Here is a 14031-nt window from a genome sequence, read left to right as displayed (position 1 = left end):
TGCTGTTTTTTTTTTTCCCCCTCTGCTTTGCTGCTCCAGTGGCCCTGCTCCTTTTTTTGCTTGGAGCCAGAGCCGGTCCTGGACCCAGTATGGCCGTTCTTATGTTCTTAATCTTGAGACTGGCAGGATTAGGTGTTGATGATGGGTTTGGTTAGTGGGAGAACAGGACTCAGGGCATCTTAGAGGAGCTGCTGCTGCTGCTATGGAGTCATCTGCCCCAGCCTTTTGCAAAAATGTAATATTTGAAGGATCTTTTTACATCGTCTATTTCCTTCTGCTTTTATCCTCCGTTTTACTCTTGTGGGTCACAGAGATTCAGCTACACCCTTCTTCCCTGCCATTAGAAACAACAGATAAAATAGAAACAAAACAAAATTAACCATTATCCTTCTAACAACAAAGCAAACATAAAAGAAAAGAGCAAGCTTAGGCACATTACTGCAGCATTGACTGTATAACCCCGTTAAGTTGGAGGTCCGTGAGAACACACACAATCTGTAAATAAAAGTTCAGAAAATGAATAGGGCTGGTTGGAAGACTTAAAAAGAAAACAAAATGCTGCTCCCTGGGTCTCCTACCCTGGAGAGCAGCAAAGAGGATGTCAGCTGGCTTTGGAGGGACTGCACTCCAGCTAGTATGGTAACAAAGAGCTGGTTTGCAAAGCCAGCCAGCATTCCCTTCATTGTACTCTGAAGCTGGGGCATGTGGATCACAACTTTGTTCAGTACAATTCCCCAGGATATAACTGAGCTTCCATTAATCATGAATGTACTATATGAAGTTTTTCTTCCTGCTTTTCTAAAGCTCTTCATGTTGTGACAGAGATTTAAAATGGTCATGGGTAACATAAAGCTTTATACAAACATGTTGCAGCAGAAAGAATCTACTCTTCACTTCTGCTGTGGATGCACCAGTTCTGTATTTTCAAGGCAAAAAGGAGCAATTGTGGTGGGGTTATCTATTGTGCTTTTCTTACCCAACACTGCTTTATGTTCACGACAACAGCAAGTAAAACTCCCAGTGGGCAAGTTTCTTTAGTAAATGTCCTTCTTAATAACTACTTCGGATTAGAAAATTCAGTGCAATCCAATCTATCTCCCTACCTACTGTGAACCCTACTGTAATTTATTTTAACTACCCACAAGCAAGAAAAATCTGTGAGTTGGATTTCATCAACACTGACTTGCTCAGTATTCACTGCATTTATCATTAAATTGTGCTTAAAGGAGCACATAACTAATTAAGAGCCCAAGATACCTTTGAAGCTGAATCATCTTGTAGTAATGTCTACCCATTTACTGATATGTTGTGTTTCAAAGTTGATCACAGTAAGTGTCATTCATTTATGTAAAAATATCTAAACATACAGACAAAATCCCCACCTGTTTATGCAGTAAAAAGGGAAACATGTATAAAAGCAAACTGAGAGCAGCTGGGCATGTGCATGGCATCATGTGCTGGCTACCTTTCCTATGAGCCCTACTTTTATGGTGGCAGTTATGGTGATGTTATTATTAGTTATTTGTATTACAGTACTGCCTAAAGGCCCTAGCTGAGATCAAGACCCCATTGAACTCAGCATTGTACACACACACACAGCCCCCAGCAGCAAAATGCTTACAGTCTAACTAGAGAGACAAGGTGGGTGAGGTGGTATCTTTTATTGGACCAAGTTCAGTTGACGACAGAGACCAGCTTTCTTCTTCAGATGAGAGCTCTTGTAAGCTCGTCTTTCTCACCAATGGTCCAATAAAAGATATTACCTCACCCCCTTTGTGTTGCTAGTATCCTGGGACCAACACAGCTACATTAACACTGCATACAGTCTAAATAGAGCAGACAAAGCATGGGGGAAGGGGAGAAAATAGAGGGTCAGAGAAATGAAGTGATTTGCCCAAGGTCATATGGCAAGTGACTTGGAGCGCCATTTCAGATTTGGGGGAGGTGATGGTCTTTAACCGTGATTCCTGGGGCTACTTAGACATTTAAAAACTCTAGTTTTTTTGACAGGAGCCCTGTATCTAATTCCTTTATAAAAGAAAGAAAATTAAATAAATATTAGACCCACTCAGCTCTAATAACAACATGTTCTGACATCTTGTGGCAAGTCACTTAAGGGATACTGATTAGGTTTAAAATTTTAATGTATAGTCTTACTTTATTACTAACTCCATGGAGAGAAAGACCCCATCAGGACTCCTGAGTTCTATCCTAGCTCTGGGAGGAAAGCGGGGTCTAGTGGGTTATAGTGAGAAGCAGATACATCTGGGTTCTGTATAAGAACATCAGAATGGCCCCCAATGATCCATCAAGCCCAGTAAACTGTCTTTCAACAGTGCCCAATGCCAGGTGCTTCAGAGGGAATGAACAGAACAGGCAATCATCAGGTTGACCTGTTGCCCATTCCCAGTTTCTGGCAAACAGAGGCAACAGACAGGCAGAACATGGTGTTGGATCCCTGCCCACCCTGGCTAATAGCCATTGCTGGACCTATCCTTCATGAACTTATCTAATTCTTACTGGAACCCTGTTATAGTTTTGGCCTTCACAAAATCCCCTGGCAAAGAGTTCCACATGTTGACTGTGAGCAGATACCTTTTTTGTTTTGTTTTAAATCTGCTGCCTATTAATTTCATTTGGTGGCCCCTAGTTCTTGTGTTATGTGAAGGAGTAAATAACAATTCCTGTTTCAGTTTTTCCACGCCAGTCATGATTTTATACTCTGTCACATCCCCCCTTAGTCATCTCTTTTCCAAGCTGAAAAGTCCTCCTCATACAGAAGGTGCTTTATATCCCATATCATTTCTGTTGCTCTTCTCTGTAACTTTTTCAAATCTAATATATCTTTTTTGAGATGAGATGACCAAATCTGCATGCTTTATTCAATATGTTGGCATACTGTGGATTTATATAGAGGCAATATGATATTTTTCTCTTATTATCTATTCCTTTCCTAATGATTCCCAATTTTCTGTTAGCTTTTTATATTGCCACTGCACATTGAGCAGATGTTTTCAGAGAACTATTCACAATGACTCCAAGCTCTGTTTATTGACAGGTTCAGCTAATTTAGTATGTATAGTTGGGATTATATTTTGCCAAGTGCATTACTTTGCATTTATCAACACTGAGTTTCTTCTGCGATTGTGATGCCGAGTCACCCAGTTTTGTGAGATCCCTTTGTAACTCTTCGCAGTCTGCTTTGGATTTAACTATCTTGAGTCATTTTGTATCATCTGCAAATTTTATCACCTCACTGTGTACTCATTTTTCCAGATCATTTCTGAATATGTTGAATAGGACTGGTCCCAGTACAGACACCTGAGGGGCACCACTATTAACCTCTCTCCATTCTCACCTTTTATCCCTACCCATTTGTTTCCATGTCTAATGATCCTTAATTTACTTTAATGATAAGCCTTTTGTTATCTTAATCACCCTGCCTCTGTTTATAAACAAACTCCCTGCCCCAAAGGCTGTGCTGCTCCCAGCTTTTGAACTCATCACATATCACACTCAAGCTGTTGCAGTTAAGAGCTCTGTCTGGGGCTAGGATGAGTGGACCTCCCCTAGGAAACTCGGGGGGGGGGGGGGGGAGGCTAGATATCTTCTCTCTTCCCCCGCACCCCCAGTGGTGCCCCTGCAAGTGACCACTAGAGTTGAGAATACATCTTAGGTCTCCTAAGTCTCTACTTCCCTGTAATTGAACCACATTGCTTTTTGTTATGGATTTTAATTACTTTACGTTGGAACGGACAACATGGGTTTAAAAAATAAAATGTATTGGTCTAAATGACAGTTGCGGAACTGCCCAGCATAGTAGATCCTACCATCAGTTCCCAGCCAGCTTCATCTCTGAAACTTAAGGGTATTGTTGTCCCTGTATTTCACACAGTGGCTGGAAAACACACCACAAATTTCAGTTCATAGAGTATTTGTAAAACCATTTGCCACCTCCCAGACCCATGGGCACCAACACAGCAGGCAACAGTTACTTGCTATGGGCATATCGTGCTTAAAAAGTTATCTTGCCTTTGAGAAGGGCAGGTGAAGAAAGATAACCAAAGCAAATGAAAGACCCACCAAGGTGGGTACTTGCCATCATGAGAGTGCCATTTTGTCATTCCTCACTTCAATGTGCAGTTTGTAATCTATGCCTAAGCCAGTTTTTTGATTTCTTCTTTCTCATTAGAGCTTCACTGGATTACTGTAGTGCACTCTGCATGGAGCTCCACCAGCAGCCCATCTGAAAATTTCCGCCAGTGCAGAAAATGACTGCTTAGTTATTTAGCCAAGCTTTCTGTAGGGAGTCTATTGTATTAGGTTCTGACACCTGCACTAACTTCTAGTTCATGTCCACATGCAATTCAAGATGTTGGTTTGGCCCTATAAATCCCTAAATGGTTTGTGTCCTGCACACTTTAGAGATGGCTCTTCTCTTTATGTGAAGATACTGTAGCAGTTGAGATCAGCTGAGGTGCTAGAGTTAACAGCCCATCAGTTTTAATCAGTGAGAAAAGGCTAGTGTGACAGGGCGAATAGCCTTTGCTTTGGAACACGCATGTGCTCCTTGTCCAAGTTTACTGACCTTCAGAGCATTACTCAAGGTTTTTGTTTTTTCCCTAGCCTTCTGAGGAGTATGTGTGAGAGGAAGGAAAAAGTTGTTGGTCCCATGGGGCTGGCTTGTGGGAGAATGTTGGTACTAATTTTAGTGCAGTCTGTATTTTCAGGCAGAGTTTGTTTGTTTTTAGTCATTGTTCATATTGGACCAGGAGTTAGGAGTTGCTGCATGTTAGAAATGTAAATTGTATAGATACACTGTGCACTTGAGTACCATTTTTATGCTCATATACCCATTTTGCATAAGTAAAATGCATATTTATTTATTTCAGGAACTCAAGTGTGGGTACTTAGGCACTTTTGAAAATGTTATCCTGAAAGGCCAAATTTTCTAATGTGGATGCCTAAGTTCTATTAAAAGTCAGAGACTTAGGCTGCTGAGTCACTTAGGTGCTACTGAAAAATTTACCCATAATTCTTGCAGTGATGTTAAGCTAGTGTTAAAACAGGACCGAAAACTGTTTTTAACAGTCACTTACATTGGTCTTCTGTATTGCTGGTTTCACAAGCAATGTGCTTCATCAAAAGTCCAATAAAGTCAATGGAAGGAGTTCCATTGACTTCAGTGAGCTATGAACCAGGTCTATGTCACTTGTCGTCAAGCTGGCAGATGCTTCCACTTCATCAAGATTTCATTTCAAATACTTCTGTACATCCTATAAATAGTGAGAAATGTTTCTTCTCATGTGAACTTTTAGGCTGTTTGATTGAGTGAGCTAGGTGCATTTTTCTTCTAAAATCTCAAATTTTACACTCTGTACTTGGATTTTAGAATTCCTGTACATAAGTGGTTGGCATTTGTAGCTTAATGGATGTCTGTTTAGAGACTATACCATTGTGAACTCCTGCTTCCATTGAACATGAATCAGACAACAGTGCTCTAATGTTATAGAAAAATTACTTGTTGCTCAAGGAGTTTGATGCACGATTTAGTGCTTAAAAGAAACAAGTTAGAAACTCAGTAAATGCTTTAAGGACACCTTTCATGTACTAAAATACCGCTATTAGCACATTTATAAGAAAGTGTTTCACCTTATCCATGTGAGAGAAACCCATTTGAACATACTTTGTTACTTAAAATCCAACCTAGCATGTGTGTGTTGCTTGGAGTGCTGTGAAAACAAATGTGTGGGCATTGCAGAAATATAGGTTCTATTGCTAATCATATAACACATTCTTTAGGGTGAGGAAGCAAAAAACATTCCTGGCGAATCAGTAACAGAAGAACAGTTTACCGATGAAGAAGGGAACATCATCACAAGAAAAGTAATCATGAATTGTAGTTGCACTGTTCTGGAGTCTTTGTATTCAAGTAACTACTCTTACCATGCTTTCTCCTTTTAGAATCAGGAAAGAAAATCGATACTTTTCATGTGTTGCTTCCTACAGGTGACCCGGAAAGTAATAAGACGTGTTGTTATCCCACATGAGAGAAAAGTTGGTGAAATGGTAATGGAGGGGGCAACAGAAATAACAGTTGAGGAGGGCTGTGCTGACTATAAAGCGCTACTAAAGGGCTGGATGTTTGCAATTTAACATCAAGTCTTGGCAAAGAGAAGTGCTTGAATTGTTGACAAGCTGTGCATCTGGATGAAGGGCAAGGTTTTACCATTGTAATGTTTACTGATAGGGTTCACTTTCAGAAAGGTCTATGTTCATTGTGCTAGCAGCAAAAATCTTTTTCACACTAAGGCTACGTCTTCACTACCGGCTGTATCGGCGAGTAGCAATCGATTTCTCTCAGATCGATCTATCGCGTCTCATCTAGACGCGATATATCGATCCCCAAACGAGCTCCTGTTGACTCCGGAACTCCACCAACGCGAACGGCAGTAGTGGAGTCGACAGGGGGAGCCACGGACGTTAATTCTGCGCCGTGAGGACGGTAGGTAACTCAGTCTAAGATACTTCAACTTCAGCTACGCTATTCATGTAGCTGAAGTTGCGTATCTTAGATTGATTTCCCCCCCTAGTGTAGACCAGCCCAAAGATACCGGGGTTTGTTTGTATAAACATTGTTTTACATTTAGGACTGTGTCTGAATTCTCATCTTTACCCCCCCCCCCCAAATAAGTAGTTTTATATGTGTATTTTGGTTGTCTTTTAGCATTTTTATCCTGGACCTGATATATGTTTTGTATCATTTCTTCACAAACAGAAAAAAGATTTATCTGTAGTGAACAGGGGACCTGATCCTGCAACCCCTTACTAATCTGAATAATCCTTCAGTGGCACAGTTCATGTGACTAAGTAGTTTCAGGATTCAGCCTGCCATGAACATGTTTGGATTTTGGCAGTGTGGAAAAGAGAACATCAGGCCAAATCCCGAAATCCTTACTCAGGACCAACCTCTCTGGAGAATAGAAGGAAAAGAGGGGTGCAAGTAGCTTCTGTCTGCCCTTACAGCCCCATGCAGGAGCCAGTTCCAATTTCACTTCTTTTATGCCCTGAACCATAAGAACTGCTCTTCCTGTGTAACCTGTAGGGTGCAAGTCATCACAAAGTGGCTAGGGGAGATGAGGAGGAGGGAAGCCTCTCCATCTCTCTCTCTCTCGGTCAGCAGAGCTGGATGGATGCGCTGAAGGCAGTATATTGCATCCCTGAAGAGAAATAGCACAGGACAATGTGGCTGTTTTAATGCAGGACTGTTCCTTAAAGGTGCTATTGAGCCCTCAGCTTGAACTAAGTCTTTACTCAGGAAAAACTCATTGAAGTTAATGGAGCTTTTCTCTGAGTAACAACAGAATCAGAATTTAGGATTTGGCTCAGATGGCATAAGAATCACTGGTATTGTCTCCCTTCTGACAGTAAAACAGAAGCAAATGAAAATAGAACTGAGTTAAGACATATAATAGCCATGCCCTCCTCCCCAGGTGAAACTCTTCAGTCTTTTAGTCTTACCAGAAAAACATTACTGTTTAGGACGTCAGAAAACTTGGCTCATTCAGTTTATTAAACATAGATAAATCAACCCAAACGGAGATACCAACTCTGGGGAACAGGCTTGCAATGATCACAGCTTCATTTCATCTGTGTCTATCCTAAAGTATGAACTTAATTTGACTTAATATAGTCTCCTTGTGTACTCCAAGTAGAAGATTCACACCTTAATTTCCCTTTTCTTATCTAACTTCATACCTGTTTTTCAGGATACAAAGACATCAGTCCAAATCCTCTCTAACATATTGTATCCAGCACACAATAACGTTCTGGATGTCAATATTCTGGCTAGACCATAGAGTCATGAACTGTTTTCTACTAATGGCACCCGACACAGAATTCATATATAACATTCCTTAACAGAACATACATCATACTTCTGACAGAATCTTCACATACAAAGAACAAAGGCTGGAACAGTGTAACTATTAGTAGATTTCCACAATAAAGCTTAGCATAGGTACAAAGAATTCTGTTCAGGGTTCTACAACTTAACCTAAACACAATGCCTTTTGGAAATATATATGGCATTGGCTAATAGTCTGCTGTTTTAAAAGGCAAGAATCTGTGACTAACACTACAGTTCTGTGATTTCAAGAGATGTCTGTGAGTTCTTTGGCTTAATCTTCAGTCCCTCTTGGGCTTGAGCTTCGGCCCTTGGCAGTGTGCTCAGGCTTGGGCTTCAGGCCCAGGTGGCAGGGCGCAGATAGCAAGTGTAAAAAATCAGGACACTTTTTTTTTTCATTGGGTGGGAGGATATAGTTGCATATATAAGAAAAAGCCCTTAATACTGGGATGTCTGGTCACCCTAAGCGGAGCTCCGGCTTTGGCTTCAGCCCTGTGCAGTGGGGCTCTGGCTTCAGCTCGAGTTTATTAGCCAATTTAAAAGCTTCTCTACCGATGCAGTGAAAACTGCATTGCTGTGTGTATATTTCCATGATTAATTGTCTACTGCCCATGTCCTATCCGTGACTTTTAATAAAAACAGCCTTGACAAAATCGTAGCCTTATTTATAACACATGCACTGCTTGTCAGTTTCCTTGGCTTTTTCTGCTGCTCTGCTTTGGTGGATTTTTTTGTTGGCTATGTTTCTTCCTTTACTAACCTGTTCACTTTAAAGCACAGTTGTTATGAGACAGCATAACAACTATGGTTAAAATTTTCAAAAGTGGACACTAATTCTGAGTGCCCAGCTAGGATGCCTATGGGTCTGATTTTTCTGGAGATGCTGAGCACCCACAAGTCTAACAAAAGTCAATGGGAAGCTCAACTCTAGGTATTTCAAGTTTGGTACCGATAACGGAGGCATCCAAAATTAGTGTCTATTTTTGAAAATTTAAACCTGTGATTTCTACTTTTAGATGATATTTCCAGCCTGTTCTTGCAGCTCAGCAGAATGGTTAACTCTGAATTGTGTGTAACTTTGAAATGAAGTGTTGATGTGATTTAACTGCTTTTTACTTATCCTATTATAGCTACGTGGGACCTGTTTGGAAAAGTTTTATAATTCCAAATGCCTTCTGCATACGTGTTAATGTGTGTACCTTTTCTTTGAAGCAGGGAGAAGGTTATAAGGTTAAGACAAAGAGAGAAGTCAGACATGTGGAGAAGAAGAGTTATTCATAACAGCAGAACACTTAACGGTCAGTTTGATAAATATCATTCCATTGTTTAGGCCTAAAGCAAATACAGTACTAGTGCACCAATTAGCACGTTGTATAAACGATGAACTCTCTTCTACCTCTGCATCTGTTTTAAGCTGCAAAATCCAATATCAGGCCCGCAAGCTGCAAATACGAACAAAATACGTGGATGTTATTTTTAAAAACGATCTGTAGGAGTTGGGTTCTAGGACACATACAGTTCACAATTAACAAAATTTCTGTTAATAAAATCAGACTTGAATGTGAGAAGTAACTGACTTGCATACAAGTAAATGGAAATAGTATATCTTGAGTGAAGCACTTCTTTCAGTCAGGCCTGGTCTACACTACGCGTTTAAACCGATTTTAGCAGCGTTAAACCGATTTAACGGCGCACCCGTCCACACTACGAGGCCCTTTGTATCGATATAAAGGGCTCTTTAAATCGGTTTCTGTAATCCTCCCCAACGAGAGGAGTAGCGCTAAAATCGGTATTACCATATCGGATTAGGGTTAGTGTGGACGCAAATTGACAGTATTGGCCTCCGGGCGGTATCCCACAGTGCACCACTGTTACCGCTCTGGACAGCAGTCTGAACTCAGATGCAGTGGCCAGGTAAACAAGAAAAGCCCCGCGAACTTTTGAATTACATTTCCTGTTTGCCCAGCGTGGACCTCTTATCAGCACGGGTGGCGATGCAATCCCAAATCCAAAAAGAGCTCCAGCATGGACTGTACGGGAGATACTGGATCTGATCAGAGCAAAGAATCCTGTGGCACCTTATAGACTAACAGACGTTTTGAGCAGAGCGTTTCGGGTGTAATACCCCACTTTCCGTCGGAGCATGTAAGTGGAAATTTCCAGGGCAGGTATATAATGCAAGCAAGCAGAGATAATTGATGTTAGTTCAGTCAAGGGGGGATAGGCCCTGTTCTAGCATTGAGGTGTGAAAACCAAGCGAGGAGAAAACTGTTCTGTATTTGCAGCCCATTCACAGTCCTTTGTTTAATCTGAGCGATATGTAAATTTGCAGATGAACTGAACTCAGCATTTCTCTGAAGTCTGGTCCTGAAGTTTTGTGCTGCCAGATTGGCCACTTTAAGTCCTGGCTATAGTGTGCAGGAGGTTGAAGGTGCGTCCTCCTACAGTTTTTGGTATATGCCATTGCCTAAAAAATGATTTGTCTCCATTTATCTTTTCCCCGTAGCGACTCCAGTTGCCGATGAACAATAGCAAGAGGGGCATTGCGGCATAGATGCGATATTACATTGGTGATTGCAGGTGAAGGAACCAGTGATGGTGTGGCTGATCGGTAGGTCCTGTGATGGTTATCCGCTGGGAGATATGTGGGCAGAGATGCATTGAGGTTTGTTGCATGGATTGGTTCCTGGCTAGAGTATGATGTCAGTGTGCAGCGTTACTGTGAGAAAGTTTTTAAGTTGCAGGTTGTCTGTGGGTGAGGACTAACATGCCACCCAAGGCCTTGAAAAGTTGGGTCATTGTCAGGATGGTGTTAGCCCCTGAAATGCGTTGAGGTTTAGCTGGGGACTGTATTGATGGCCAGAAGGAGTCCTGTAGTTTCTTCCCCCTTGGGTTGTCTGCAGAGGAGGCTTCTGGGGGACACGTCGGCTCTGTTTAGGATCTGTTACTATTTCCTCAGCAGGTATGTAGTTTGAGGAAGCTGTATGATTTTAGGTGTTTGTCTCGTGTCTGAGGTTAGAGTCAGATGCGTTGTATTCAACCACTTCACCCGAAAGCTCATCCCAAAACGTCGTTAGGCATAAGTGCCACAGGAGTTCTTTGCTGCTTTACAGACCAGACTAACACGGCTACCCCGTCTGATACTTAACTGATCACGTATGGGAACGACAAATCTGTTCCACAGAGCTCCATTACAGAAGACGAAATGCCAAAGCGTTTAAAAAATCTCCAAGCACACAATGCTGCTTACAGCGTAATGGAAAGGCAAAGAATCAAATGTACGCTCATGGAGGGAGGGAGGGGGTACTGAGGAACCCACATATCCACAGTCCAAAGCAGTCTCCGAAAAGTAGTTGCCATTCTGCTGACTCCAGCCTATAGGTCAAAAACACATTGCCGGTGTGGTTCAGGTAAATCTCGTCATTTACCCTCCTCCCCGCCCCGTGAAAAGAAAAGGAAAGAATTGGTTTCTGACTTTTTTCATGTCAAACCAGTCTAATGTCTACTGAATGCTGGTGTTAGACGTTGAGCTGCAGTCAAGTGAACGAGCAGTACCCGATCTGTATCCCTCCCCCGGTGGCAGACGTACAGATATGATAACTGCTATCCATCGCAACCATCAGTCCCGGAAGTGCGCCTGGCTGGCCTCGTGAGGCTGTCCAGGGGCGCCTGGTAAAAATAGGAATGAATTCTTGGTCATTCCAGTAAGATGGGACAGAACGGCGGGTAACCGATCCTAATCATAAGCAACTGAAGGGTGAGCTTCCATCAGCCCCTCCCTTCATGTTAAAAGAAAGATCTGTATCTGCCTGCGACTATATGAGCAGCAGGATGCTTGAGGCTAACTCTCCCTGCACTGCTTAATGTCCTCTGGACTGTCATAGCAACGGGGAGGCTGCCTCCCCTTCATTTATCTTCACTAACAAAGTCACTGTTTCTTATTCTGCATCTTTAGAACTTCATGAGCACAAATGGGGGGGGGTGACACTGCCACGGTAGCCCAGAAGTTGGGAAGAGGAGGAAGCAACGGGCAGGGTTGTGCAGGGCACCCCCTGTGAATGGCAGCAGCTCATCATTTCTGCGGTATCTGACAGGAGCAGCTGTGGCTCTCGAATAGACACTGATTCTCTAGTAACTTGCCCCATATTCTAGCAAGGGAACTGACTCTATTTTACGAACATGAAAGGAGTGGATTGACTGGGAGTCAGTTCCATTTGCCTTGCGTCACTGGCCGAGCCTCAGCCAGGGGCATCCAATTGAAATGCAGCAGATAGTACAGAACGCAGATAACCGTCAATCTATTGCCAATTACAGTGGCAGCAGACGGTACAGAACGACTGATAACCATCTCTCGCATATCATAGCAAAAGCAAACGAGATCTGCTTGTGTATCATATGCAGTAAACGCCTCTGTCCAGCGGCAATCCAGTACACCTACGGTGACAGTAAATAAAAAAGCTGAACCGGGCTCCATGGTGCCCGTGCTATGCAGTCTGACCAGGGATCGCACGGGAAAAAAACGCCGGCAAAGATTTGTATATGTCTGCCATTGTTTCCCAGAGGAAGGACGAGTGACAAAGTTACCCAGAACCCACCCGGCACAATTGATTTTTGCCTACATAGGCACTGGGATACTCAACCACAGAATTGCCACAGGGCGGGGAGACTGCGGGAACTATGGGATAGCTATGGAATAGCTACGCCACAGTGTCAACGCCCGGAAAGAACAACGCTAGCTTCAGACCATGGACGCACACCGCCGAATTAATGTGCTTAGTGTGGCCGCATGCACTCGACTTTATACAATCTGTTTTACAAAACCGGTTTATGTAAAATTGGAATAATCCCGTAGTGTAGACGTACCCTCAGACACATGATCTGAGTGTTATGAAAGCCAATGTCCTTGTAAAATTCAGTAAAAAGTCTAAACATACATCAACAAATAATCCTTACCAAATGTTTCCTATGAATTTTATGGATCCGCCCTTTACAATTATAACAAAACAGCTGACGATTTGTAGATGCTGCTGAAATAAAACCTATGCCAAATTTAAATGGTCATTACTGCAATTCCTCTGTATTACTTTGCTAATTATGAAACCAGCAGGATTATTTTGTCTAGAAATGTAGCAAACTTGATTATAAATGAAGAAAAGGACATTCTGTGTGGTGCTTTGTTTTGCATCAAATGGCTGATGTTAGTCACAGCTTTATTCAATCAGGCCTCCATTTTATGCATATACAGTACAAGGGTATTTTTATCCCTGAATTTTCCTTAGCTTTGTTTAGGGTATTTTTAATCCTTAAACCTACATCCCACAAGCAGTCTCTTTCTCTACACAGCCTGATACAGGATTGACTGTAGAGATACAGAATAGAATAAATAGCATCTGTAAAACTAATCCCAATGTCATTCTAAAGATAAAATAGAGGAAGAATGAAGTCATCTCCAGATGGCCAGTGGTTCTCTGCAATGATTATAAATGTACCCAACCCAAGGTTCATTAGCTCTGGGCCTTGTTCCTGTGAGGTCCTGGACAATCTGGCTTCAGTTCAGAAGGGCACGTGCTGAATTTTTAAGAATGTGAATAGTTTCATTGATTTCAACTGGGCTATACACATACTTAATGTTCATCACATATTTAAGTGCTGGATCAGGGCCACAGCACTCAGGACTTCACAGGATCCAGCCTCTGAAGAGCAGGCATCTCAAACCTGACTGCAGTAGGACCTCAGAGTTATGAACACCTTGGAAGTGGAGGTATTTGTAACTCTGAACAGAACGTTATGGTTGTTCTTTCAAAACTTTACAACTGAACATTGACTTAATACATCTTTGAAACTTTACTGTAAGAAGAAAAATGCAGCTTTCCCTTTATTTTTTTAGTACACCTCTACCCCGATATAACGTGGTCATGGGGAGCTAAAAATCCCTACCGTGATATAGGTGAAACTGTGTTATATCGAGGTAGTGGTGGCAGGGCTGCAGCGGTGATTTAAAGAGCCTGGGGCTCCCCACAGCAGCCGGAGCCTCAGACCCTTTAAAGCGAGGCCTGAGCCCCACTGCCGCAGCCCCGGGGTAGCAGCAGCAGGGCTCCAGCGGTGATTTAAAGGGCTCGGGGCTC

General features: G+C 42.3%; 1 protein-coding gene across 6 annotated transcripts in view; it reads left to right on the top strand.

Annotated features, from left to right (window-relative positions):
• Window positions 1–14031, top strand: part of ANK3 (ankyrin 3) — a 548067-nt gene that overhangs the window by 287785 nt on the left and 246251 nt on the right. For all 6 annotated transcript variants that reach the window (XR_012657046.1, XM_032786555.2, XM_032786562.2 and 3 more), the window contains one exon: window positions 9119–9204. Coding sequence is in view for 5 of the 6 variants with exons in the window: in XM_032786555.2 (XP_032642446.1) it covers window positions 9119–9187 (69 nt within the window). In the remaining variant the exon portion in view is untranslated. The remainder of the gene's footprint in view (window positions 1–9118; window positions 9205–14031) is intronic.

This window comes from Chelonoidis abingdonii, chromosome 15, assembly GCF_003597395.2.
Source record: "Chelonoidis abingdonii isolate Lonesome George chromosome 15, CheloAbing_2.0, whole genome shotgun sequence".
NCBI lineage: Eukaryota > Metazoa > Chordata > Testudines > Testudinidae > Chelonoidis > Chelonoidis abingdonii.
The sequence above is the reverse complement of the archived record's forward strand: the minus strand, read 5'-3'. Positions and strand labels throughout refer to the sequence as shown.